Below are 26,635 nucleotides of genomic sequence, written 5' to 3' on the forward strand. Positions count from 1 at the left end.
CATAACCTTCTTTATTGGAAACTAGCAAAAAATGGCCATCATAACAATGGCGGGGTGAATTGCCAACAGGAGGTCACACCGTGGGCACATTGCACTTCCCTGGGGGCCCTTATCAGTGAAGCTTCCACCTCCTCTCCCGCTCCAAAAAAAAAAGGGATCAGGGAGAAGGTTTCACTCCCATCTTGATGGTGTGTAATACTGTCTCCTAGGAGTAAATAGTAGCCAGTCACATGTATGGGTTTTTTGAAGATGGCCCCTCTGCTGACTTTGAGTAAGATTGTTTTGATACATCTGTATCTGAATCATAGCTCAGCAGCAGGAATGGATAAATCTGTCCATTTCGGTTTCTCAGGTTTACAGTCTTAAACTGAGTTCACCATATTTTTGCATTAGTTTGCGTCAGAGTAGACAACCACTGGCCTCGATGGACCTATAATGCAGCTTTCTGTTTTTCTGTTTAAATCAAAGATATGTTCAGGCATTCACCTGAACTTGTGAATGTTTAAAGTATGGACAGGACAGGGACAAGCCTGCAAGACTCACCCCCAGTGACTTTGCACATATTGTACCCTACATCCTCAGCCATGTTCTCTGCTCATCATGGAGATGCTTATGTCCTATGATGGCTATAGTCTACCTCTACTGTCATAGAAACACAGAATCATTGAGTTGAAGGGGACTATAAGGCCATCAAGTCCAACCCCCTGCTCAATGCAGGGATCCAAATTAAAGGAATCTGAATTTGCTGCCCTGGGCTCTTACTGGGAGGAAGGGCAGGATATAAATAAATAAATAAATAAATAAAAGCATACCCAACAGGTGGCTGTCCAGCTGCCTCTTGAATGCTTCCAGAGTTGGAGAGCCCATCACCTTCCTAGGTAATTGGTTCCATTGCTGTACCACTCTGACAACTCTCAGACTAACCCACCACAGAGGGTTGTTGTGAATATCCCCTTGAATACCAGTTGCTGGGAATCTCAAGAGGCGAGAGTGCTGTTGCACTCAGGTCCTGCTTGTGGGCTTTCAATAGGTATCTGGTTGCCCACTGTGAAAATAGGACACTGAACTAGGTGGGCCATTGGCCTGATCCAGTAGGGCACTTTTTATGTTCTTAAGATCTGTAGGGGGCTTCTGCTCACATTCACTTGAGCATGCCTTGTGCAGTTGGGGACCCTGATTTATCTGGGTCTCATGTTCAAGCACATATGAACAGAACTCATCCTGCAGATATTCCCAACTCAACACAGGGATGGTTGGGGACAGTTGCGCATAAGGAAATGCACATTGGGAACGGGGCTTATGTGTGCATCCCTGTCCATGGATACAGAGTTTGAGTGTTCCGGCAAACATCTCAGCATTCCTCAACACTTTATTCTGAGCCATGAGGACTGGGAGCTTACTTCATGTTTAGGAGAAGGACCATAGCTGGGTGGTAGAGCGCAATCTTTCCTTACAAATGGTCCCTGGTTCAGTCCCTTGCATCTCCAGGTAGGGCTCCTGTCTGAGTCCATGAAGAGCTGCTGCCAGTCAGTGTAGACAATAGTGAGCTAGATAGGCCAATGATCTGACTCTCTATAAAGCAGCTTCATGTATCCCTATGTCTAGCTGCTTTTCCCAGCACTTGGCTCTTTTGAGTAACGGACAGCTGACTCATATCTGGCTGCTCTGGAAAGTTTTATTGTACCCAATCAGTGGTGTCTAGTGGCTTCATGTCAGTGGGGCAGTGGAATCTGCTCTGGGTTTTAGTTTGAACTTTCAAGGAGCTGTTCAGCTGCCACTGTGTCTGACGCATGGCTTGTGTATTTTAACAAAATGTATTTTAGCAACTGATAAATAATAATTGATTTAGCTTTACTGACTGATACAGCCTGTCTTCTAGTGAGGCTGAAAACGTTGTTATAATGTCAGCATTATTGAAATGAACTGTTGCAGAATTGGGTCATTTATTTGGACTGCTGTATTATGTTTCAAAATGAATTGGTTGGAGACTGTTACTGTAAGGGCGATGCTCTGATATCTATTACTGTTATTGACTTGCTGTCAGGGGCACTGCTAGGTGCTGAAAAGACTTGGAATACAGGGCCATGGGACAATTTTTAGCATTTGCTAATTTTTATGTATAGATGCAGATTTAGGTCAACTTTTAAAGAAAAATGAACATACTCTGTCTCTTGCAGTCAGGAGTGACTCTGAGTTATGGGGTGTCAGCTGGGTTTTCTGGATCCGATTCACTATATGTGATTTGCCCCCTGTGCTCCGCCTGCAATTAACTGATAAGACATATAATTTTATTATGTACATTTGTTTTTAAAATCATTCATTTTATCTATATTTTGATCATTTTATCATGCCTTCTGTTTTTTAAAGTCCATTTTTATTGCTATTTTTAAACTAAGGCTTCATACGATTTTATGTAAACACCTTAGAGATTATTTTTGCTTATTAAGCGATATATAAATTTTTCCTAAATAAATAAACTGCTGCATATGTACATACTAAAACAAGAGCAAGTCTTGCCCGATGTCTAACATGACCTATCTCGCTTGTTTGCTCACTCTCTCACACATACAACTCTAGATGTGGGGCCAAATTTGGCAGGTGAGTGGTGCCTCCCACCTGTCAGTCACCTGATATCACAATGATGTCAGGTGATGCGATGCTTTGAAGCCGTGACAATCAGCTGATCATGAGGACTTCAAAGCACTGCATAGGGGTCTTTGCTTCAGGATTGAGGTGTGCATTGCTTCTGAAGCCCCGCCAATCAACTGATGATCAGAAGCACAGTGCCCTGATGCTTCTGAAGCACTGCCAATCAGCTGATCGATGGCATTTCAGAAGCTCATTTTGGATCAGCCCAGCTGCCTTTTTACAGGTGGGCATGGCTTCGCCACAATGGTCTATTATGTCAAATGGGTTGAACTGTTGGGCTGGAGGTTCCTTGTCCCTGCTGTAGGCAACTTAGAGGGCAGATGGTTAGATCTCACTGGCACTGTGCTTGACAGTATGCCTGTAAGCAAAGTTATTTCAAAAACAAATGTTTTTAAACGGCAGGGAAGGGACAGGAGATCTAGGATCAGGGGCTTCCTCCTGCCCCCTGTCCCCAAATCACCTACTAACAATGCCCCTGGATTGCTGGTTTTGGGTTGTGAGCTGCTTCAGACACACCAGTGTGGAAAAGTGGCCTACAAACGAACGTGAAAAAACAACAACACAAGAACAAAAATGGAATGGGGAACACCATTAGACCGCAAAGCAAACTTGTTGCTGCTTGAAGCTGCTTTTGGTGATTGCCAGGAAGGGGTTGTAGAATCACCCCAGCAAGGGTGCTCGCTTGCAGTGATGTCATGATTGGGAGGTTGGTTAACTGTGTGTCAGTGGGGCTGAGATACAAGGTTTATTGGTTTATTTGCAGGTCTTTTTTATTTATCATTTATACTAGTAATACATTTTTCTCTTTTTAAAAAAATACTCTAAAATTTCACAAAATGTCTCTATTTAAGGAAAAATTGATGTTGTTGTTGAAATCACGAGAGGTTGACTTCCTTCCTTCCTTGTGTTTTCCCCCAGCTTTGTTTAACCTCATACCCGTGGGTTTACGAGTGGTGGCGATTCAAGGCGTCCAAACAAAATTGTACTTAGCAATGAACAGTGAAGGATACTTGTACACATCGGTAAGTGCCTGCCTTCCATGTTTTTTGGTTTGCTTATCTGTCTTGAGTGTGTGTGAGAAACCCACAGCCTGAAACAATGTAATGATGTTTCCTTGGCAAAGCTGTGGAAAAGGGAAATGGCTCTTTGAAACTGGGTTACTGAAGCACGATTCTGCGGTCAGTGCAAAAGCTATGTAAGAATTACGGCTGAATCCTTTGCCAGGCAGCTTACGTAAATCCATTTACCTGGTCGCCTGTGGCAAGTTTGGATAACATGCAGGAAACTAAGCAGAGGAACTTCATAAATCGGTGCTGTATGTTGTTGCTTTTAAGGCTGTTATGATGACTAACATTGTTCTGTGGGCTAGTAAAAATGTGTATTGGCTACTGGATTCTCCCCCCCCCCGGACATCATGCCTTATGTCTGGTGCTTTTTTCTTACTTTGTCTCAGGCTAGAAGTAATAGGCATTTGGGGAGTGGTTACATTTATAAAAACCCATGGTAGTCAGTAAAAGGCAAGCCAGCCATTTGCAGCATCTGGCTTATGCTGCCATATGCCAAGTACAGAGATTGGAATTAGGGGTGAATGGATTCATATTCCATTATTCTTCTGATATTCCTTGGGTTCTGTGTTTGAATTCTGGCAGGAATTGTGGGTTTTGAAATGTTGGTGTATGGTTTCTGAGCATGGGTCCTCACTGCAATATTTAATAAAGGAAAAACAAAAAATAAAATCACTTGCATGGAAAGGTTGTCTTTTTAAAAAATGTATAAAAGTAACTTAAAAAAAACCCTATTTAAAAAAAAAAAAACAAAGCACCAAAAAAGGGGGCACAGTTGCAGAATTGTGCAATTCCAAATAACAATTAAAACCAGAGCTTGGAAAAGTTACTTTGTCCATCAGCCCCAGCCAGCATGGCCACTGGATTGGGCTGATGGGAGTTGTAGTTCAAAAAAGTAACTTTTCCAAGCTCTGATTAAAACATACATGTATTTATATTCTAAATGACTTGCAAAATTCCTGAAATATCCCTCCAGAAAAAACACAGGTTATAGCATTCTGAGTTTGTTTCCAGAAAAAGTACACTGTAAAGTAGAACCTCAAAATCCAGGGGAAAAATCCGGCAGAGGTGGATTCCTTACCCATACCCAATGAAAAGAGCTTGCAAACATTTTCTGGAATCCCCTTGTTAATACTCTCACAGGGCAATCTTACAAATGTCTAGTGATTGAGTTAAATGGGACACACTTCCAGGTAAATATGTATAAGACTGCAGCTCAAAAGTAACAATTAATCTGGGTGAGTCTCCTGTGATTTCTCCCAGTGAAGGCAACGTGGTGACACGGGAAGTGGTCCAGGCAGCCCATACCACCAGTGGGGGGGTGTTACCTGGGAGGGTGGCTCATGCTGTGATCTGCACCAGCATTGGGTCATGAAGCACATGCTCTGTAACCTGATGCTAGTGTGTATAGCGGAGCAGGAGCTATACCCACCCAGCCTCAGCAGCAGGGGCCCCTCTCAATTGCAGGGGCCCTCAGCCAGTGCCCAATCTGGCTGCTTGCTGGTGCCAGGCCTGCCCTCTTCCCAGAGAACTTTGAGAACTGTAGCCCTATGAAGGGAATAAAAGTCTCCTAACAACTCTCAGCACGCTTCACAAACTAAACTTCCTAGGATTCTTTGTGGGATGCCATGACTTGGAATAATTGTGGAATAAATGTATGGTACGAATGTGATCTTGATCAGGTCCTTATCCATAAAATATGAGGCACTTCTTTATGACAGTGAATGGCAAATATGTAGTCAGGCTGGAAGGACTTTTTGGAAAGTAGATAGTATTTTCTTTGCACCCAAACAAACTATTGCAACCAAACCATTTTATTTGCTGCTGGCGTGTAAGGGAAGGGAGGTGTAATGAAATTCACAGATATACAGAACTGGATCACATTCCATTTGAGTGGGGTATTGTGTTTGAAAACTAGACGGCTTAAAATACATTTATTTTCTTTAATTACTTAACAAGATTGTTGTACCACTAGATTGTCCAAACATTTGAAGAGGTTTACCTAAAAAATATAAAAAGATAGATAAGGAAGTGCCAATAAAATCAAACTTTTAAAACAAATAGACATAGTATCAAAATATAGATAAAATCAGCAGTTTTCAAACAAATGCACACAACAAAATGACATGTCTGAGTTGGCTTGCCTAAACAGAAACATTTTGAACAGGCACCGAAAACGAGACAGTGAATGGTTTCTGTCTAATATGAATAGGCAGGGAGTTCCACAGATATAGCATTCAGAGACAGGATCAATTCTTTGCAGTGACTTGCAAATACATGCAACTTGCTTCTGGGCAAAAGCTTAATCCATGTTCTAATATCACCTTGGAAGAGACTTGGGCCTTGTTGAACCTTTTGGGGAACACATCTGCAGAGGTGGGAGGTGGGGTGGACAGCCATCCACTGCCTTTTTGTGCATCGCAAGGTGCACTGAACACATGAATGCCAGTCTGGTCTTGTATGGAGGCACTTCTTTTCGTAGGCTGTAGGAGAGGAGGAAAATGCTCATGCAGGGATGAGGAAATTGTGGCCTTCTAGATGTTGTGGCCTTCCCATCAGTGGCAGCCAGCATCAATCAAGGACCAGACTTGATGGAAGTTGCAACCCAACAACATCTGGACGGTCAGAGGTTCCCCACCCCAGGGCAACAGTACTGGACTAGGAGGAGTGAGGAGACTGACATTCAAAGCCCCACTCAGCCACATAAACCTAATCTACACCACAGGGTTGTTGTTGTGAGGATAAAATGGAAAGGGGGAGGGATGGGGTATGTATGCCACCCTGAGCACCTGGAGAGAAAGGATTGGATTTAAAAATACAATAAATTAATACATATTATTAGCCGTTATTAATTACTGAATTTATATTCCACCTTCCCTCCTGAAGGAGCCCAGGGTGGCAAACATAACTAAACAATTTAACAAGCAAAAGAGAACCATACCAAAAAGAGTTAAAAACATTCCAAAACACAATTACAATTAAAACATTCCAAATCACAGTTAAAAATTTTTAAAACACAGTTAGAAATATTATTTTATCAGTGATTTTTGGGTTGCCAGGGACTGTCGCCTTACGGTTGCCAGATGTCCGGTTTTTGCCTGGAGACTCCAGATATTTGGGGTCCTCTCCAGGTAAGTCACCTTAATCTCTAGACTCTCAGCTTTCATTAAAAAAAAAGTTTCTAGGTGGTCTGGTTCTCAAGATACACACCAAAACGTCAAGCCACCACCCCACAGACACACCCATGGGGGAGGGCATTCCACAAATGGGAAGCTGCCACTGAAAAAGCCCTGTCACAGTCAGTGCCAACTGGATAGAGCTCAGTCAGAAAACCACCACCAAGGCCTTGCCTGCCAACTGTACGGCCTGAGATGGCTGATACTGGGAAAGTTGTTCTCTTAGGTACTTGGGCCCCAAGTCATGTAGGGCTTTATATGCTAGTACTAACACCTTGATCTGGGCCTGGTAGCTAACTGGTTGCCAGTGCAGTGCTTTCAGAACATTATAGATAAATGGAACCTCCTTGTGCAGGAGCAATCTACCTCTGAATACTATACCTTTAGGGATAGACAACAGAAGAGGGTGATTGCCTCCATGGGCTCCTCAGAGACATTCAGCTGGCCACTATTGGAAACATGTTGTTGTACTTAGATGGGTGCTAGTCCTTAACAGGGCTGTTCTTTCATTCTTAGAGAGATGGAATCTGCTTATTTGCGAACTTTTTAAAAAAAAATTAGCTTCATTCAGTAACTTTAATATTTGCCTTTTTAAGGAAAGGGGCTTGATAAATAAATGATCTTGCCCTTTAGAGTTTCTTGAGGAAATGATCTCCTCCCGCCGTGCTTGCTAATTGGAAGTTTATTTCTTGTTCCATTCCAGCGGTTTGCTCCACTCGTCCCATGCCCTGATGCACAGCAATTAGCAAGCTGGGCTTCAGCAAGGACCCTCGCAGCCTGAGCGCGAGCAGCAGTGTGGTGGCCGGGTGTGGAGCTGCTGAGCCATAAATCGGGAACGGGGTGGAATTAAGGCTGCGGAGCATGACGAGTGTGTGGGCCGCTGGAGCTCCTGCTTGACAGAGAGATCTTTCTAGAGCTTTCTAACATCTGCAAATTGCAGCCAGGAAAAGACGCTGCTGGAGCCGCCAGAAAGCTCCTCAGCAGAGACAGGCAGCCTGAGTGCAGCTGACTCAATTTTGGAGGAACAATGATCATAGGGACCTAGGAAGCTGCCTTATATTGGGTCAGATCATTGATCTATCTCACTCAGTAGTGTGTGCACTGACTGGCAGGGGCTCCCCGGGTTTCAGGATAAAGTCTCTCCCAGCCATGTCTGGAGATGCTGGGGACTGAACCTGGCCAAAGGTCTCAGGTTCATTTCCTGGTATCTCCTGTCTGAAACCCTGAAGAGCTGCTGCTAGTCAGTGTTGGCAACACTGAGCTAAAGGCACCAAGCGTCTGACTCGGTATAAGGCAGCTTCCTATGTTTGGGGGAAAGTTGTAGCTCAGAGGTAGAGCATCTGCTTTCCATGCAGAGGCCGTGGGTTCAATCTCTGGCATCTCCAGGTAGGACTGAGAAAGACTCCCTGTTTGAAACTCTGGAGAGCCGCTGCCAGTCTGTGTCAGCAATACAAAGCTAGATGGGCCAGTGGTCTGACTCAGTGTAAGGCAGCTTCCTAAGTACCTAGGATTTTATTTTGCAGCTGCATGCCGTACATTGTTCCTGTTAAAATCCAAGACACCGTTGTGCTTCACACACTTCCCTTGGCTGGCTGAAAGTAAGAAGGCAGGCAGGTGGGGGTCTGCAGAGGGCAGACTGAGATTGATGGGGCAGGGCCCCCTTTGCCTAATGGACTAGCCTCCACTGACGGTTAGGGAGGGTAGCGAGCCTGCCACAGTTCTCACTACTGCAGTTGCCCATGGACCGCAACCTGTGGCTTGACACAGCAGACCGCAGTCAAAACTGCTGGCAGCAGAGTAACATTAGATAGCAACAATTGTTGCCAGTGTTTTTGCACCAGAGCTTTTGAACAGAAGCAGTCTATCTGAGTATCCCTAACGGTCTGCAGACACTCTAGATTCAAACTGCTGCAAATTCCCATAAACTCGTGTGTGTGTGTGTGTTACTATCCTGGGACTTGAGTAGTTTTCATAATTTTAGTGGTATTAGCAAAAAAGAAGCTCCCGTTGGATTATTCCTTCACTTTCTGTCTTTTTCCGTCCGTTGCATTTTCTCATGCAACTTCTTTTTTCAAAAAAACACCCCAACAATCAGATTCGGGGTAGTAAATGAAAAGCCAGTGACAGTCTTGATCACCTGCATGCCCATGTGCTCCTTTTGTCATTGCGAGACTGACGCTTGCAGCCTTTGAACGGTTTCTAAAAACCGGAGCTTGCGCAAAGGAAATAAAGATCTAACATACGAGAGAGAACAAACCTCGTTCTGCCACTGCCTTACCGTGGCAGCTTCGGGTGGCCTCAAAAGAGGGATCTGACTGGGAGTGAATCACGCAGGACGTGGTGCAAAACCAAAGACAAGGAGCAGCCCTGTGCCTAGTCGTGTTCAGCTCTGCTACGAATTCCTCCCATTTTGGTTCAAGTGGGCATACTTAGAATCCGTCCATTCTCTTTTCAGTAAGATGAAACCAAAGGGTTGTATTCAGTGTTTGCCCTACTCAGAGTAGACCCACTGAAATTAATAGACATGACTAACTTAGGCCGGTTAATTTTAATGGGTCTGTTCTGAGTAGAGCTTAGTTGGCTACAACCCAATGTCATTTACCGTACGGAAGCTCTAGGCAAGGAGTGGGGATTTTTTTTCAACCTGAGGACCACATTGCCTCAGGGGCAACCTTCCAAGCAGGGCCAGTGCCAGAGGGAAGCCAGGTTGGGCCCTGGCCAAGGGCCCCTGAAGGGCCCCTCCTTAGGGGGGAGGGTAGCATGTCAATTCCACTATCCACAGCAGCAACAGCTTCCAGGGAACTCCCAGGCATCCCTCATACAACCATGCAGGCCCACGTGTCATCAACCAAGATGGCGGCATAGGCATCAGCCCCTTAAGGAACCCTGTCACCATCTTAGTTGATGGCAGCCATGCACATGCAGCACAGCCAACATTCACGATAGTGGGAGAGGTAGGTGTCACATGCGGGCAGGCACCATGGGCCCGAGGCAGGCTGGTGCCCAAGGGTCCAGTCAAACTTGGCGCCAGCCCTGCTTCCAGGAGCCATGTGCCAATTGTGGGCAGGGCCAGAGGTGGCAGCAGGCAGAACAGCCAATGTGACTCTTACCTTTGCACAGTAGGCAACATTCATGCAAAAGTCAGAGGTGTCTACAAAAGCATTTATTTATTTATTTATTTATTTATTTGCATTTATATACCGCCCCATAGCTGAAGCTCTCTAGGCGGTTTACAACAATTAAAACATTAAAAACAAATATACAAATTTAAATACACATTTTAAAAGGCCATTTAAAAAGACATGCTAAAATGCTTGGGAGAAGAGGAAAGTCTTGACCTGGCACTGAAAAGATAACAGTGCTGGCACCAGGCGCACCTCATCGGCAACATCGTTCCATAATTTGGGGGGCACCACTGGGAAGGCCCTCTCCCTTGTTGCCAACCTCCACCCAGGCAAGCAAGAGGCAACATCACAGTTCAAGGACATGTTCCATCCTGGCAAAAGCACATGAGGAGGGCGTGGAGTGGGGCTGGTGAGGGGTGGGGCCTGGGAAGAGTCCTGACAGGCAGACAGAGAGACCTGAGTGCCCCACCCTGGCTCTAGGCCTTTTGTGAACTGTGGGAGCGAGGGTTATCCCTGACTTTTTTCCCACTTGTACATCTGGAGGATCGAAAACAGGGGTTCCCATACTCTGGTCCATGAACCACCAGTTGTCCGTGAGCTTCATTTAGGTGGTTTGCAGCACATCTGTGGATTTGTGGTTGAAGATAGGAGATGCCACATCCATTGCATGCTCATATTTAGTTGTATTTATATTCTTTTATTCCCTATATTGTATTTTACAATCTTACTTCTATGGAATTCAGATTTTAATACAATAAAATACAATTTATTGGAAATAAAAGAAGCAACACAAATGTAATTAAAACCATACAGCACTTAAAACAATTGCTACAACAGGCAGAAAAATAATGTAGCATCGGCAAAGACCCTCAGCAATCTTCAAGTGGGGGAAAATGTTTGGGAACCACTGATACAAAGGAAAGCAACATGAAACAAGTGGGTGCCGGATTCATTTCATTGACCTGCTGGCTGAATCTATCAGTGTGACACTTCCTTCCCCCCTGAGTATCTTACAGGGATGAGGGAGAAATCTAATTCAGTCTGCATTTGAAGGCAAGCCTGCCCAGTTTGCACTTTCCAAAACAATAAACAAACAGAAACACAGCCATCCTTCAAAATCCAAACTTCGCCTGATTTTGCAATGCACTTCTCCAGCCGAGTAACGTGTAAAAAAAAAGGCATACACTGAGGTAAAGTGTGAAGATAACAAACAAATATGCTATGTTGAGGGAAATGGCTTTGCCAAAAAAAATGTGTATATTAGGGGGAAATTGCATACCGATATGTATATTAGGAGAAATTTGTACTAAAATGCTGGTGAATTTTCATGAAGATTTTTTTTTTTTAATCACATAGAGATGCGCAAAAGTGGAGAACTGAATTTAAGACTCTATAAAAATGAGACAGGATGAGAAATTGACAGATTTGCCCATCCCTGCTAGCATTACATCTGCACAGAATCTTGAAGCTCAGTGTGTCGTCCGTGGATAAACATTGCATCCTGTGCATGCCTTTAAGCTCTGCGGCAAGGGCAGGGGTTGCAGTTGAGCTCTCGCCGATATTTTGTCAGGTGCTAGCATTATGATTTGTCAGGCCTTGCTCTTGAGAAGCTGTGTCAGTTACCCAGGGAATGCTCAGGCAGTAGCAATCGGCCAGAGCTCAGTTCCTCCGCTAGACAGATTGTGCTGGCTGAGAATATGTCCTAGACAATTAGGCAACTGGGAGCTTGAATTGCCAAGCTCGGACAACTGACCAGGACCATTGTTTTCATTCTCTGCATGTTTGCAAATTCATCTCAGCTCTTGCTTTTTGTAAGGTGGCATCTGCACGGCTTTGAAATCTCCTTTGGATAAGAGCTACCGCTGCAATACAGCATGGAGGACAGAAGGAGAACAATCTCATGGGTTTGTGGGGTGTTTGTGTAGGTGGCTGTCTTCATCCTCCCTGCCCAACATATCCAAATTCTGCATAAATCAGACTCTGACTCCTGTGTGTCAAAAATGCTAATGTTTCACACTGAATACATAAGCCAGTGTACAACATTGATTACAGTTGCTGTGTTTGAGACGTGGAAGGAATTGCCATATTGGTCTTTGATTCTCTCTCTATATATATGTATGTATGTGTGTGCTTCAATCTTTTTTGAGCCGCTATCCAGTTCTGTATTGGACTGTGTCCATTGTTATCTTTTTTATTTTTAATTAATCTTATTTCTCTGTCCCCTGCTTTGTGCTTGTGGTAACCTTTTGGTGCTGCCTTTATACCTCCACCCTATTTCAAACACATTTTTGCGTTGAAGAAATTTTTGTTTTCTTTTGGAATATGATTTTGTTTTTTATGAAAGAATAATCACAGGGTTCCTCCTGTCTGTCTGTAGTTTGCAGGGGGGATTCAAGTGAGCAAACAAGTTCATTTTTAACTTAGGAACGTAGGAAGCTGCCTTAAACTGAGTCAGACTTTTGATCCATCTAACTCAGTATTGTCTACACTGACTGGCAGTGGCTCTCTGGGTCTCATGTAGGGGTCTCTCCCACCCCTAACTGGAGATGCCAAGGATTGAACCTGGGGCCTTCAGCTCTACCACTGAAGATGCCCCTTCCCCTTTTGGCAGAAGCGATCCAGTCTTAGTACCCACCTGATCACTGCCAGAAGATCATTACCGAGAAGGCCCTGCAGCAGGGCAGATGGTCTCCCAGATAGCCTGGTCTCAAGCTTAAGTCAAGCCTTAAATCAAGACTAATACCTTAAAAGCTTGCTCAGTAGCAAACTGGATGCCATTCTCCTGGACAAGCATAATATGTGTGTGGTATGAAGCCCCACTAAGCAGTTGGGCCACCACGTTCTGCATTAGCTGCAATTTCCAAACCAGCTATAAGACCAGTCCCACATGAAGCATGCTACAGTGACACACTGTGGAGGTTACCAGTGCATGGATCACAGTAGCTAGAGTAGCTTTGTCTAGGAATGGTGTTAGCCAGCATGCTAGCCAAAGCTAGTAATAGTCTCCCTTTGCCACCGAGGCCACTTGGGCCTCCAGTGATGGATCCATGAGCACCCCCAGATTATGCATGTGGATAAAATCAGTTTCATCCGACAGTGTCTTGAGTATCTTGTGAGCCAGTGTGGTGTAATGGTTAGAGTGTTGGACTAGGACCTTGTAGACCAGGATCCAAATTCTCACTCAGACATGAAGCTGACTGAGTGACCTTGGGCCAGTCACTGCTTCTCAGTCTAACCTACCTCAGGGTTGTTATTGGGATTAAATGAGGAGGGGAAGAACCATATATGCCATCTTGAGCTCTTTGGAGAAAAGGTGGGGCATGAATGCAATCAATCAGTCAATCATTCAATCAAACAATCAATCAATCTTGCCCAGGAAGGGGTTGTTTCAGATCTATAGTTGTTTGCATCTTCCGAGTTAGGTTTCTTCAGGAGTTGACTACTTACCACTTTCAAGAGGCCCGTACCACAACCACTTTCAAGGGGGGATTACAGCTGTCTGGACCCGGCTGAACATCCCACCCCTATTAATAATAAGCCATGTAATAAGCCATGAAGGGCAAGGGTCAAGCACAGAGGTCATTGGCCAGATTTGCCATTGTCCACAATTTTGGGCTATGACAATTAAAAGATGGACCAACAGTATAACTTGGTATAAGGGTATACGCCTCCTTTACCCAATAGTGCAATGCTATCCAGGCTTACCTGTTATGAAGCACCATTAAACACAGTGGGACTTACTTCTGTGTAGGCATGTGTAGGATTGTGTTGCAAGTTGCCCTTCCATCGCCAGTATTGTTGAAAGATATTGACTTTTCTGTAGCATGAAGGCAGATCTGGAAAGTTTATCCTCTCGCTTAATTTTATAATTACACATTGGCAAGGGATGGGGTAAAATCTCCAATGTTCAGCTCGAGAAAGCATTAATTTAATAATGCTGATTTGCCCAATTAAGTGAGAAAAACATATTTTGGTATTTGCAAATTCTGTCCTGTTGATATATACCCCCCCTTGGCATGCATGCACATCCGTCTTCCATTTAATCTTGTTTGCCTTGAAATTAAGTTTTGCTGTGGCTTCCAATATAAATTAAAAAATGCCAGCTTTTCTGGTGGCTTTAATTTTTTTTTTGCTTTTGAAACCATTTCTGACAATCACAGCCCTCCAAAAGTATATATATGTGCAAATGAGTGGGATGGTGATTAAGACAGAAGGAGACTATGATGTGCAGATGCAGCTCTTGTGGGGAAGCCAATTAACAGATTTGCTCCACACAGAGATAGGCTCTGAGCCTGTCGCTTGGGCTTCAAAACTCATATCGGTGGGCTGATTTTCCTTGGAGCATTGAGAGAACTAGGGAAAAATACAGAATAAGAACATAAGAGCCTGGCTGCTGTTTCAGGCCAAAGGGGGCCCATCATAATCCAGTGTCCTGCCCTCATAGTGCCAACCAGATGCCTATGGGAAGCCCACAAGCAGGACCTGAGCGCAACAGTGCACTCCCCACTTGTGATTCCAAGCAGCTGATATCCAGAGGCTCTGTCAGTGGAGGGACAACATAACCTTATTCTCCAGGATTGTCCCTAATTCGCTTTTAAAGCCATCCAAGTTGGTGGCCATCACTATATCTTGTGGGAGCAAATTCTGTAATTCAGGCATTCCCAAACTGTGGTCCATGGGCCACCAGTGGTCCATGAGCTTCATTCTGGTGGTCTCCAGCATGTCTGCATTCAATGTTCATATTGATTTTTAATTGTAGTTTTATTTCTTATTTCTTATATTGTATTTTATTGTATTATGATTTGAATTCTATGGAATGCAAATTGTAATACAATATAAGGCAAGGCTGAGAAAAGGCTCCTGTCTGAAACTCTGGAGAGTCACTGCCAGTCTGTGTAGACAATACTGAGCTAGATGGGTCAAAGGTCTGACTCAGTATAAGGCATCTCCCTATGTTCCTGTGAATGCTCTTCCATTCATGGAAGCAAAGTTGGGATCCTCGCCAATATAACTTCAACTTTAATTTGAAATCAAGGGCCTAGTTCTCATTATTGACATTTCATTTAAAGTTTCAGTCTACTCTCTGTTTGTGGTGAGTGGTAATCTTAGTTTTTCTTTTTCTTTTTTGGTTTATCACAATCATGGCTTTTAATTAAGATCTATCAGTTTCTGTAGGATGGGACATTTTCTAATTTTGCAGCTTTATGAAATGATCGTATCCGGCATTTACCTTGCAGCATTGATATTAGTATGTCAAAGTATTAGCAACTGCTGTGACATTTTGAATTAATCCTCTTGGTCTGACACCTGACTAATAAAGGGCTGAAAGACTAGGCAATGGGTAGGGAAACTTTCCCCCCTCACCCTGAGGACCACATTCCCACATTACAATCTTCAGAGGGCCACAAAGCAATGATGGACAGGGGCAGAGACAAACGTGGGTGGAGGAAGGGATGTGACCCTTGCCTTTGCACATTTCCAGCTGTGCGGAAGCCAGAGGTTTCTACACATACCAACACATCTCTCCATCCTCCATCCAAGCAAACACAAGACACAATCACAGTTCAACACTCCAGCCAGGCAAAAGCACTCAAGGACGATGCAGTGATGGAACACAGGAACTAAAGACGAAAGGATCTGTCGGTTTTCGTCCTCTCACTTTCTCATGTTCCAGTCCTAAATTCGATTCTCCACATTTCTGCAGCAGTTTGTGGTTGTTGGTTTTTTTTAAAAAAAATCCTCATGAAAATTCTCCAGCATTTTATTGCAAATTTCTCCCAATAAACACATATTTGTCAACAGTTTTGGCTAACCTAGCAAGCCATTTCTCAACACAGAATCATTTTTTTGTGTTATTTTCATTCATAATATGTGCATTTTTGGAAATTTTGCTTGGTTGGAGAACTGGATCACAAAATTCGGATAAGGGCAAATTTTGACAGATAGCTGTGTTCGGGTTCTCATGTCGTTTTGGGAAGTGCAAATTTGAACTGAGTTGAATTTGTCCCCCACCTGTAAGAGGAACACAGCCTTATACCGAGTCAGACCATTGGTCTCTCCAGCTCAGTATTGTCTACACTGACTGGCAGCTGTTCTCCAGGGTTACAGGCAGGAGTCTTTCCCAGCCCTACCTGGAGATGCCGGGGGTTGAACTTGGGACCTTCTGCATGCAAAGCAGATGCTCTACCCACTGAGCTATGGCCCTTCCCCAAAGGGACATGGACTGTGAAGGAGGCATTGCCTGGGAGAGTTCCAAGGGCCACACAGAGAGGTCCACGGGGCCACATTCAGTTCCCAGTCCTGAAGACCCCCAGAGTAGCCAAATTGGGAGTGGGGGGAGTTGAGCCACATTTAAGTCTACAAAGTGGGGAGCCTACCTGAGAACCAAAGGAAAGGATTCCCAGGCTATCCCTTTAACCTTTTGAAAAATGGTTGAAGATGCAAGCACTTTTCTCCGGCAAAAAGGGAAATGTTTTGTTTGTGAGCTTTCTGGATTAATCTTTAAGGAGCTTTGAGCAGCAGCCCCAGGGGGAGGGTAAACAAGTCATATGTTATTTAGATTGCTATATCTTGCAAAGCTTGCAAGCCACTGTTACTTTCTCTCCTTTTGAAGGCTTAATTACCCGTTGGCCCATTTTTCAGAAGCACGCCACATCAACGCCACTATCTTTCATCTCTTCCCCTTTTTATAAATATTCTTTTGTAGGTGTCACTGGAGGCTTTTGCCACAATAAGCCTTTATCTTTTTGAATATTGGACTCTGCTTGATCTCTCTGATATTGCAAGGCAGCAGCGGGGGGGGGTGTCTTATGACAGCTTCTACATTAATTGTTGTCACGTCAGTGGCTTCCATTTTAGTTGTTTATCCAAGTATATAAGAAGAGCCCTTATGGATCAGTCCAAAGGCCCATCTAGTCCAGCATCCTGTTCTCACAGTGGCCACCCAGATGCCCTAACGGGAAAGCCTGCAAACATTTGGGAAAGGGTGGGTGGTCCCCAGTTCAGCCTGATCTAAGGCCCCAGATCGGGACGGCTGTGTGCGGCCTTATAAAAAACACAGAATAAAAAAATCCAGGATGATGTTATGGGATTGAAGAATGAGATAGATGATTTCTTTGTGTCCCCTTCAAGTCTGTGTATCTAAAGTTGGGATATGCAAGCAAGAAACTTGCTCTACTGGTCAGGCTAGATTTTCTTTTTCTTTCTTTCTTTTTGCTAACCTAATAGTTTAGCCAAGTCAGCCTATGAGTTAATGGAGTTACTGAATGGTCAATCTGCATATCCAAAGGGAACTACTGGAACTATTTTCAAGGGAGAGGCCCTCCTCCCCATGTTCTGGAGCCAAGGAGAGGCTTGTGTGTTTCCAGTCTACTCTGGAGAAGCTGGGAACAAGGAAGACACAGAGAGCACCATGTGTTTGGGGTGTAGTGGTTACAGCCAGTGTGGTATAGTGGTTAGAGCATTGGACTAGGATCTGGGAGACCAGGGTTGAAATCACCTGATTAGTCACAGGCTACACATGTCTCCTAAATGCAATGGAAGCTGGGCTATTAGGGTAAGTGGGGCACTGCCCCAACAACCTCAGGCTGCCCTCTGCCAGCCCCCACCTGCCTGTCCTCTTACTTAAAACCAGTCCAGTGGATAACACTGCCTGTCAGCCTCCTCCTTTGTCTCTGTGTTGCCCTTGTGCAACTCATTGGGGATGTGGACAAAGCTAGAATTGGTCGGCAATCTCTGCCATGGTCTCTGGCTCCACCTATTGTTGATCCTCCTGCCTTCCGCCCAATCAGTCCCAATGGACACCAGCCACCACTGCCTAAATGTATGCAGGCCTGTGGAAGCATCCACCAGTTGCAATTGCGGCTGAGCGTGAGAAAGCAAGGAGCCGTAAGAAGAAACAGCAAGATGACGATGGTGTGGCTTGGCTCCTAATTTGATCATTCATCTCTGAATGGAGCAAGCATTGAACTCCCTAAACAGCAGCAAATTACGGTACATAAGCTATAATCACCCGCGGCACACTGTAGGCTTCGCTTTTACTGCTCTTAATTGGATGGTATACTTCATGGCATTGCTCTTCATTCGCGCCAGCTCACTCCAGCAAGCATCAAACCGAAGCTCTTAGTTTGAACCTTGTGGGATGTTGTGAGCCCTGTTCACACATTTATTTTTTAATAAATTGAACGTGCACAAATTGTGTGTCTATAGATAGGCACAAAATATGAGCATATGTTTTATATGGATTACTGCATATGCATGTCACACTCCATACAAATTGCATGGCAATATTCACTTGCAGTATTCAGCTGATACATAAATAACCATTAATCAAATCTGATCATGTAATACCAAAATAATCTGTAATGATTTTTGTCATTTTCTGTTACTCCAATTATTATTATTATTATTATTATTATTTAGTTGCTTGCTATATCAGGAGTCCCTACACAGATTACAAATTTTTAAGAACAGAAAGCAAGACATAAAATCAGAAAAAATAGCAGTACATTGTCATCCTGGGCTCCTTTGGGAGGAAGAGCAGGAGAGAACTTTTAACTAATAAATAAAATAAAATGAAAGCCATTCAATCACTGGTAGACCAGAACCAATAAAATAGGAGCAAAAACTTCAGCAGCAAAAACATATCATCAATAAACAGAAAATACAGAACAACAGTATAAACCATAGCTAATAAAATAATCTCATGCAGAAAATATAAGTCAGATGCCACAATCCTATGCACACTTACTGTGAAGTAAGGCCCACTAAACACAATGAGCTTGACTTCTGAGAAAACATGGATAGGATTGCAGTGTAAACATAGTCGCATCAGAGAAACAACAGCAGACTAAAAAGGGGTTAAATCAGTGAGTCAGCAGCAAATGCCTGTTTGGGACAGTTACTTGGGACAATGCTAATAATATACTGCCCTCCATTCCAAGAAGAAATACCAAGATGGTTAATAAACAAATAAAATGCTAAGAATAGAACCAGTTATAAAAATACAACTACCCCTAGTTAAAATCCATAGTGAAACAGCTACCTTAAAACATCCATAATTACAATATATAATAAACAAGTCCATTAAAACAGCATAACAGTTAAAACAACAATCAAAGCAAGAGATTCAAGTCAGGGAACCAGGCTGTCTTCAACAGCCGGCAGAATGGTAATATTGATGTGGCCTCCCATCATTTTGACAGGGAGAGCATTCCGCAACACCAGTGCTGTGCATTCTTTCCTCATTTGCAGTTCACTGAATTTATGATTTTTATAAAATCCGAAAGAGGAAGCCTCTCGTTATTACATTGCTCTGCCGTTTTCTCCTAAGAGATACCCTTGACTGTTTCTGGAGGATAAGGCTGTTTCTGGAGGAGTCCTGGATACCGTAAAGCATAGGTGGAGGACCTTTTCTCAACCTGAGGGCTGCATTCACATCTGGACAGCCTGCCAGTGGTGGCAAAAGTGGGCAGAGCAATGGATGTACACGTTACCTTTCTACAGTAGTCTAGTTTCTACACACACTCACAGACTCCTCCTATCCTCCAGCCAGAGAAGCAAGAGGCATTGTCAGAGTTCAAGAACATGATCCAGCTAGGCAAAAACACTCAAGGAGGGTACATGACAAATGTGGCCTGGGGAGAGGGGGTGTGGCCTGGGGAGAATCACAAGGGCCAGGTAAATGGATCTGTAGGGCCACATTTGGGCCCAGACTTGAGGTTCCCTAAGGGCTTCCATTTCTTCCAGTGGTGGGCTTCCCCTCCCTGGAAATCTTCACACAGACACTGGGCAGCCTTCTGCTGGGAATGAATTTGAGCTGGATTTCCTACATCAAGCAGAGGATGGTCTAGATGACCTACAAGACCCCAGCACGAGTCTCTTGCAAAAGAAAGTCCGGTCAGAGCTTTCCCTTTGTTTTTCACTTTGACACTTCTCCATCATTCTTCACTTGGTTTTGCAAAGGCGGAATGCTCTTCACACTCAGCCACATCCCTCTCCCCAATTTTTCTCCAAGACTCTCAACAGATCACAGAGGCCTTTGGCAAAAAAAGTGGGGGCAGGACGTTCTTTGAAACATAAGGAACCCTTGAGAGACAGCATTTTGTCTGTCGCTCACCCTGAGGTTTGTTTTTCGTTTCTTTAGCAGCGTGGGTTTTGCAGCAGTTGTTATGGGCTTCCAAGGGCATCCAGCCTGCAGCATGCTGATAAAAGCGTATGAATAAATAATTGCAATATAATGAGGTAGCCATTGTTTTAACATCAGTCAGTTGGTAAAAGACCATTTACTCTCTGCGTTCTTCCTTTGAATTTTCCCTCTCCAGTCTAGGCATTTCCCACCCTCGATACAGAACTGTTCACCCGTGTTTTCTCGCTGGCACTCATGATGTGATAACAGGATTCTTGTCTTTCTGTTCAATATTTCTTCACTTCAGACTTGATTATCACACTACCCTCTCGCTGCTCCCAGAATTGTTCCATGTGCTCAAAATTACATTATTTCTTGCAGTAATTCTTTTGAAAGCCACCATTCTCCAAATGGAAGGGAGAAGAGGCCTGCTGGCCAGTGGAAGCCTGCACAACATCATCTTATTTTTCTCGCCTTTGCATTGGTAGATATGATGTTTGGCACTTATTGGCCTTTTTCCTTCCTCCCACTTTCCTTGCAGGAACATTTCACGCCAGAATGCAAGTTCAAAGAATCAGTTTTTGAAAACTACTACGTGACCTACTCCTCTATGATCTACAGACAACAGCAGTCAGGAAGAGGCTGGTATTTGGGTCTTAACAAGGAGGGAGAAATCATGAAAGGAAACCATGTCAAGAAAAACAGACCTGCCGCGCATTTCCTTCCCAAACCATTAAAAGGTAAAAATATTCAGACTTGCTCAGAGATCCACAAGCGGGTTGGAATGCCAGGCCGCCCTGCATCCGTGACAAGGTGTCTGCTTGTAGGCTTTTGTGACATTAGCTTGAAACGGATCTTTCTCTATGGCTGAGATGCAACCGTCCCAATAGTGGAGATGGGGAAGAAATTCAATTCAGTTTGCCTTTAAAGGCAAAAGTTGCACTTTCCCCAATGAAATGGAACTGAAACACGACCGTCCTTCACAATTTGTACTTCTACAAATTTTGCAGTGCACTTCTCCAGCCAAGTCATGTGTACAAAACTACATATACTAGGGTAAATGCATATGTTCGTAAAAATATCATACACAAGTGCAAGATTGCTTTGCAAAAAATGTATAAATTAGGAGGTGAATCTTCATAAGGTGAAACTTTTTTTTAAAAAAATGTTGCAAATTGATGTGGGAAAGTGGAGAGCCGAACTTAAGATGGTAAAAGCATAAGGAATTGAAGGACACCACAACTGACAGGTTCATCCAGACCAACCTAATAGCTTTGCAGCCTTGTCTGCAGGCTGTCTTTGGTCAGTGCTACAGTGTGATGGATAATGGTTGTCCAGTTGGGCTTTCTGAAAGCACCACTTCCTTACCCAATTTAGCAACCTTATTTTCCCCTGTAATGGTTCACTTAGACATGGTGATTGCTGCCATTTTGTTCTTCCAGTGCTATGTTGAGCAGTGCAGTGTTGGAAGAGCCACCCAGTTGTCTAGGTGACATGGGGAAATTTCCTGGTCTTTCTATGCTGGAAATCATGATGTGGCATCAGATGACAGGAAAGCATCCTCAACCAGCAAAACATGATGGTCATAATGGATAGGAAAAGCCTCAGAAGTACCAAACCTGACATTAAACTGTGTCTGCGGGGTTAATAATCTTTGTTTATTGCTTCCCTTCTTTCCAGTGTTGTTTCCCAACACTGAAGGTTAAAACCTACCTATTATTTGAGCTCCTCTTATCAGACTGTGGGAGAAGGGCCATCGCTCAGTGGCAGAGCATCCCCCTTGCATGCAGAAGGTCTCAGGTTCAATCCTTGGCATTTCCAGGTAGGGCTGGAAAATACTCCTGCCTGAAATCAGCTGCCAGTCAGTGCAGCTAGTATTGAGCTAGTTGGACCAATAGTCAGACTTGTTGTAAGATAGATTCCTGTGACCCTATGAAGACCTGTCTCAGTCAGTGACTCCAGCAGGACAGGCCGTTCTTGATGATGGCACCCAATTTTTTTGAGTATCCTTCCCCAAAACAGCCATCTGGCACTGATTTTCAGGATATGCACACATTCACTCATTGTGCAGTTAGTAAACATCTGGGGGCAGTGGTGTTGGGGTGCCCAATGGCCATACGCCCAATGCCTTGCATTTGATTGATTGGGTGAAAGGGCTTCTCCACGTGATCACCCTGAGGTTTCTGATTGCATGGAGGAGTTCTATCTTTCACATGTTCTCCTGCAAGCACATACATCAAGGCTAAAGCTAGCAGGCGGCATTCCAGTTTTTCCTCCTCTGAGCATCTTCTGTTCACGTGGAGGGGAATGAAAATGGACAGCTTTGAGAACCCAGCTTAAGGCCATGGGTTGTATTTAACTAAGTCATTGCATGAGCGGGACAACTTTTATGGCTACTGAATTTTAAATTGCTTTCATTCTGCTGTGAGCCTTCCCAGAATACCCAGTTGCCTATATGAACCTTGCAAATAAGTCAGTAAAACAAAGGGCTGCTATGGAAGTATTAGCCTTGCACTCATGGAGCAGCAACATCAGCAGGATGAGGGAAAGTATTCACTTTCAAATGCTGGAGAGAATAACATAGGGTTGAATCTAAATCAGTCATTGCGCGAGTGGAACAACTTCCACTCAGGCAATGGACATTCTCTTCCCTGTGCTCCTCCATGTGCCCCCATGACCCCCCCCAATCCTTTGGGGTTTCCCCCAACCCTCTGGAGCAGATATGTGGGCAGTACAGGGGTGCAGAGAGGAGGGGAGGAGAGGGAGGCAAAGTGGAAGTAGAAAGTGGAAGAAGAAGGAATGATCAGAATGGTGTCACTCTGGTTCTTAGATAAATACAATCTCTTATTTTTTTTCCCCTTTCCTTCCAGTGGCCATGTACAAAGAACCTTCCCTCCATGATCTTACAGAATTTTCGCGGTCTGGCAGTGGGACCCCCACGAAAAGCAGAAGTGTCTCAGGAGCGCTAAACGGTGGAAAATCCATGAGTCAAAACGAATCGACGTAGCCAGGTTGAAGGAGCAACAGGAGAGACGTGTCGATGGAATCTTACCTCTGGAATCACAGTTGAAAACACTTTCTTACCTGTCTACCGTCCAACTGGACGAGCCAACAAACTGGCATAGGTCACATTGTCTCATCAGTCATTTAGACCTTCTGGTTGTTCAAAAATAATAATTAAAATTTATTAATAATAAAAAAGGAGAGATCCCAAAAATGTAGAATGTGCTTGTGCAATCACACAAGGATAGTCAGACAAAACATAACTTGTGGCATAACATTGCAGAGCAGAAATGTCCATCTTGCTCACACTCTCTTTTTTTCTTTATTCTCACCTGTGCTTTGTGGTGGGGGGGGAGTAAAAACCAGGAAAAAAAACATTTTCACAGCTCTTGACGGCTGATTTGAATTTGCTTTCCAACCAAGACAGAAATCCAATCAAAGACCACTTTTTTAAAACAAATAGAATATGTGCACTTCATAGTTTTTTTCCCTCAGCTTTCCATTTTATATCTCTTAAGGCTTGATAAGGATAACAAATCCAAGGTATTCTTTTAATTTGGAATAGTGCAACTTTCTGATTCCTTAACTCCAATGGGTCTTCTTCAGAGCTGTGTCTTTACAAGCAAAATAATGGTAACAGTAGTATCATATTTTTTAAAAAAATCAGGTTTGGAGCTGAATCTCAGTATCTCAGGCTCCAGCGAAAAGTGTTCTTGTGATTTTAAAACACGCTGAAATATATACAATTTTTTATAGATTTGTAGTATTCTGTTTAAAGTCCTTGTGCTGACCCCAGTCTGTAGGAACCAAGGTGTTACCATTAACCCTCTAGTCAATGGAAGATAATGTTTTCTTTTGTTTTTAAGAAAAGGAGGGGATGAAATTATCCACACTATGTAGATTTTCTTTTTCTCTCACTCCCCGCACTCCACTTTCTCTTAATTACATGTTGTGTATAAAAAAACACAAACTGTCATTGTGGCTTCTTTTTTCTAAAGACAGAAACTGTGGAATTAAGGTGACTTAATTTTTTATAAGAAAAAAAATCTTGTTTGTAAAAAAAAAAACTTTTACTTACATGAAATTGGGGTAGAAAAGAAGCATTATGACATACAACCCCTAAAGAATATCTACATGCTGTTGGAAAGGGAACCATGATCCATCTCTTCTGCCCACAGAGAGTAAAACCAATTTCAGGTGTTACAATTAGGGTGATGAAAACATGGGGGGAGGGGGCAGGGTCACAGTCCTCACCCTTGTGCCATTGTGCTTCTCTCCTTCCAACCCGTGGAAAGCAAACTTCTGCAACAAGGACCCTGTTTATTTATTTATTTATTACATTGATATACCGCCCCATAGCCAAAGCTCTCTGGGCGGTTTACAGTAATTAAAAACATTAAAAACAAATATACACATTTTAAAACACACACAAAAAATTTAAAAACACAATTGAAAAAAATTAAAATCAATTTATTGTATTGTTGGAGGCTCCCCTGTAAAAATCATAGTTCTGAAATGTATCTGGAGCATCCATGAATACAAATGGCACACATACCCCTGCAGAAGTTCACCTTCCTCAAATTGGAAGGCAATGAGATCAATGATGGCGGCAGAGAGGTTAGATCTGGCATGCTTGTTCCTGCATCTCCCCCCCCATGTGCTCATATTAATGTAATTGTAATGCCTGAAGAGGCTTAAAGTTCAAGGGGAGATGAATTGTAGTCCTGCCTTGGAAAGGAACAAGCTGTGGGATAATGTTTAGGGTGTGTCTTGGCTTGCATGCATTGCACTCACTCTGGTGTGGGGATGGCCTGGTGGGAGAGAGATCTGGTGCATTCCTGCATGGAGCCCATATGCACCTTGCTGTCTTCTTGCAGGAGAGTTTGGATCATGCCCTTCTTGTCCTTTTTTTTTTTGAAAGAAAAAAACTTTTTAAAAATAAAATAAAACTCTTTTGTTAGGTTTCCATTTAGTTCCTCATATCTGTTGCATGGGAGAAAGTTGGACTATTGGTTTAAGAGTTGCATGACATGTTACAATTTCGTGCATTGCTCAGCATCAGAATCTGTTGCAGATATGTACAAAGCGGACTTGGATCAGTGGGAGCTATTTCTGGCTGCTTTGTACAAAGGAGATGTTTATTATTTGTTGTATACAACCATGCACTGAATAAACCAATTTATATTAAGATGTACTTTTTAAAAAAAAAACAGCTTGTGAATTTGTTCGAAATGGATCCTTTGGGCTGGCTTATCTGGAGAAATGGGAGGCACACGAGAAATTCCCTTGAAGGTTGATCAGGTTCAGAGTGAGCAGGCCTAGAAAACTTGGGGAGTTTCCTTTGAGAGTTGAAATCTACTCAGGGGTAGGGATGGGCGAGAAATTTGATTGAGTTTGGATTTCAAGCTGAATCTGTCAAAATCACACTTTCTGAAACAGTATGAAAACCAAAACACAGCCATCCTTTGAAATGTGCATTACGGGAAAGTGTGCATAAAAACAAATGTAGTAGTGAAAGTTGCAAGCAAAAATGATTATAACAGCAGACATTGCTTGCAAAATGTGGACATTAGTCAAAACTACCTACAAAAATTTGTTTATCAAGAGAAATTTACACTGAAGAATTTTAATGAGAATTTTTAAAAAAAAAAATCATATTGCTGCAGAAATGTGGAGAACTAGGTTTAAGATTGGATAAGTGAGAAAATTGAGAGAACTGGAATTCTTTCATCATGAGGAGGGGAGTGCAACTGCAAGAGGAGAGGTGCTTAATCCTTTCCCTCATTGCCCTCATTCTATGTCCCCACCACCATGACTACCACAACTTTATCAAGGTGTATTTTCCTACAATTAAAACTGGGAGAGGGAACTGCTGAGGGGAGATGATTTGGAGTGGGGGACTGGCTCGGCACCTTCCCATACATCCCTTCCCAATGGGATCTCTGCTGCTGTTCACCTCCAATGTCAGCAGCTCTGCTTCTAAATGAGACACGGCCTTTGACAGAGCAAGTCCTACAGATTCCCCTAGAAATGAGAAATTGTGTGTCATCTTTTGGGGGGAGGCTGACAAAGATTAATTGCCCCCTCCTTATTCTTTTTTTTCTTTCTTTTTTAATTTCCTGCACTGGTCAAGACCAATCAATATCTTGTTGTCAGCACAGCCTAGAAAGCCATTAGAGCTCATCTCTCAGCAAAAGGTGCCTCTATATTTCTTTCAGCAAAAGATTCCTCTCTCTCTCTCTCTCTCTCTCTCTCATTTGCATGATGAGCCCATCCATGTCTCTGTTTGCTGATGGGACTCCGCTTCTTTTGGCTTCATGGTGTCCCCGAAGGAATCATAAGCACGCCATGCCTTGCATTCATTAGCAAACTTCAGGGCCCATTTTCTAAGTGATTCCTGAATAGTAGGACATTTGGAGGGTCAGGTTTCCCCCAGAATGGGTCTCTGAAAAAATAGGGCAGGGCCCCAACTGAGCAGAAAGATGGAAGGTA

The 26,635-nt window shown here is 43.4% G+C and overlaps 1 protein-coding gene across 6 annotated transcripts in view; it reads left to right on the plus strand.

Moving 5' to 3' along the window:
- Positions 1-25,330, plus strand: part of FGF13 (fibroblast growth factor 13) — a 183,407-nt gene extending 158,077 nt beyond the window's left edge. For all 6 annotated transcript variants that reach the window (XM_061598690.1, XM_061598691.1, XM_061598689.1 and 3 more), the window contains 3 exons: positions 3,568-3,671; positions 20,682-20,880; positions 23,011-25,330. In XM_061598690.1, the coding sequence (XP_061454674.1) occupies positions 3,568-3,671; positions 20,682-20,880; positions 23,011-23,147 (440 nt within the window). In that variant the 3' untranslated portion in view covers positions 23,148-25,330. The remainder of the gene's footprint in view (positions 1-3,567; positions 3,672-20,681; positions 20,881-23,010) is intronic.
- The last annotated feature ends 1,305 nt before the right edge of the window (positions 25,331-26,635 follow it).

Source organism: Rhineura floridana, chromosome 16 (genome assembly GCF_030035675.1).
Source record: "Rhineura floridana isolate rRhiFlo1 chromosome 16, rRhiFlo1.hap2, whole genome shotgun sequence".
NCBI classification, from domain to species: domain Eukaryota; kingdom Metazoa; phylum Chordata; class Lepidosauria; order Squamata; family Rhineuridae; genus Rhineura; species Rhineura floridana.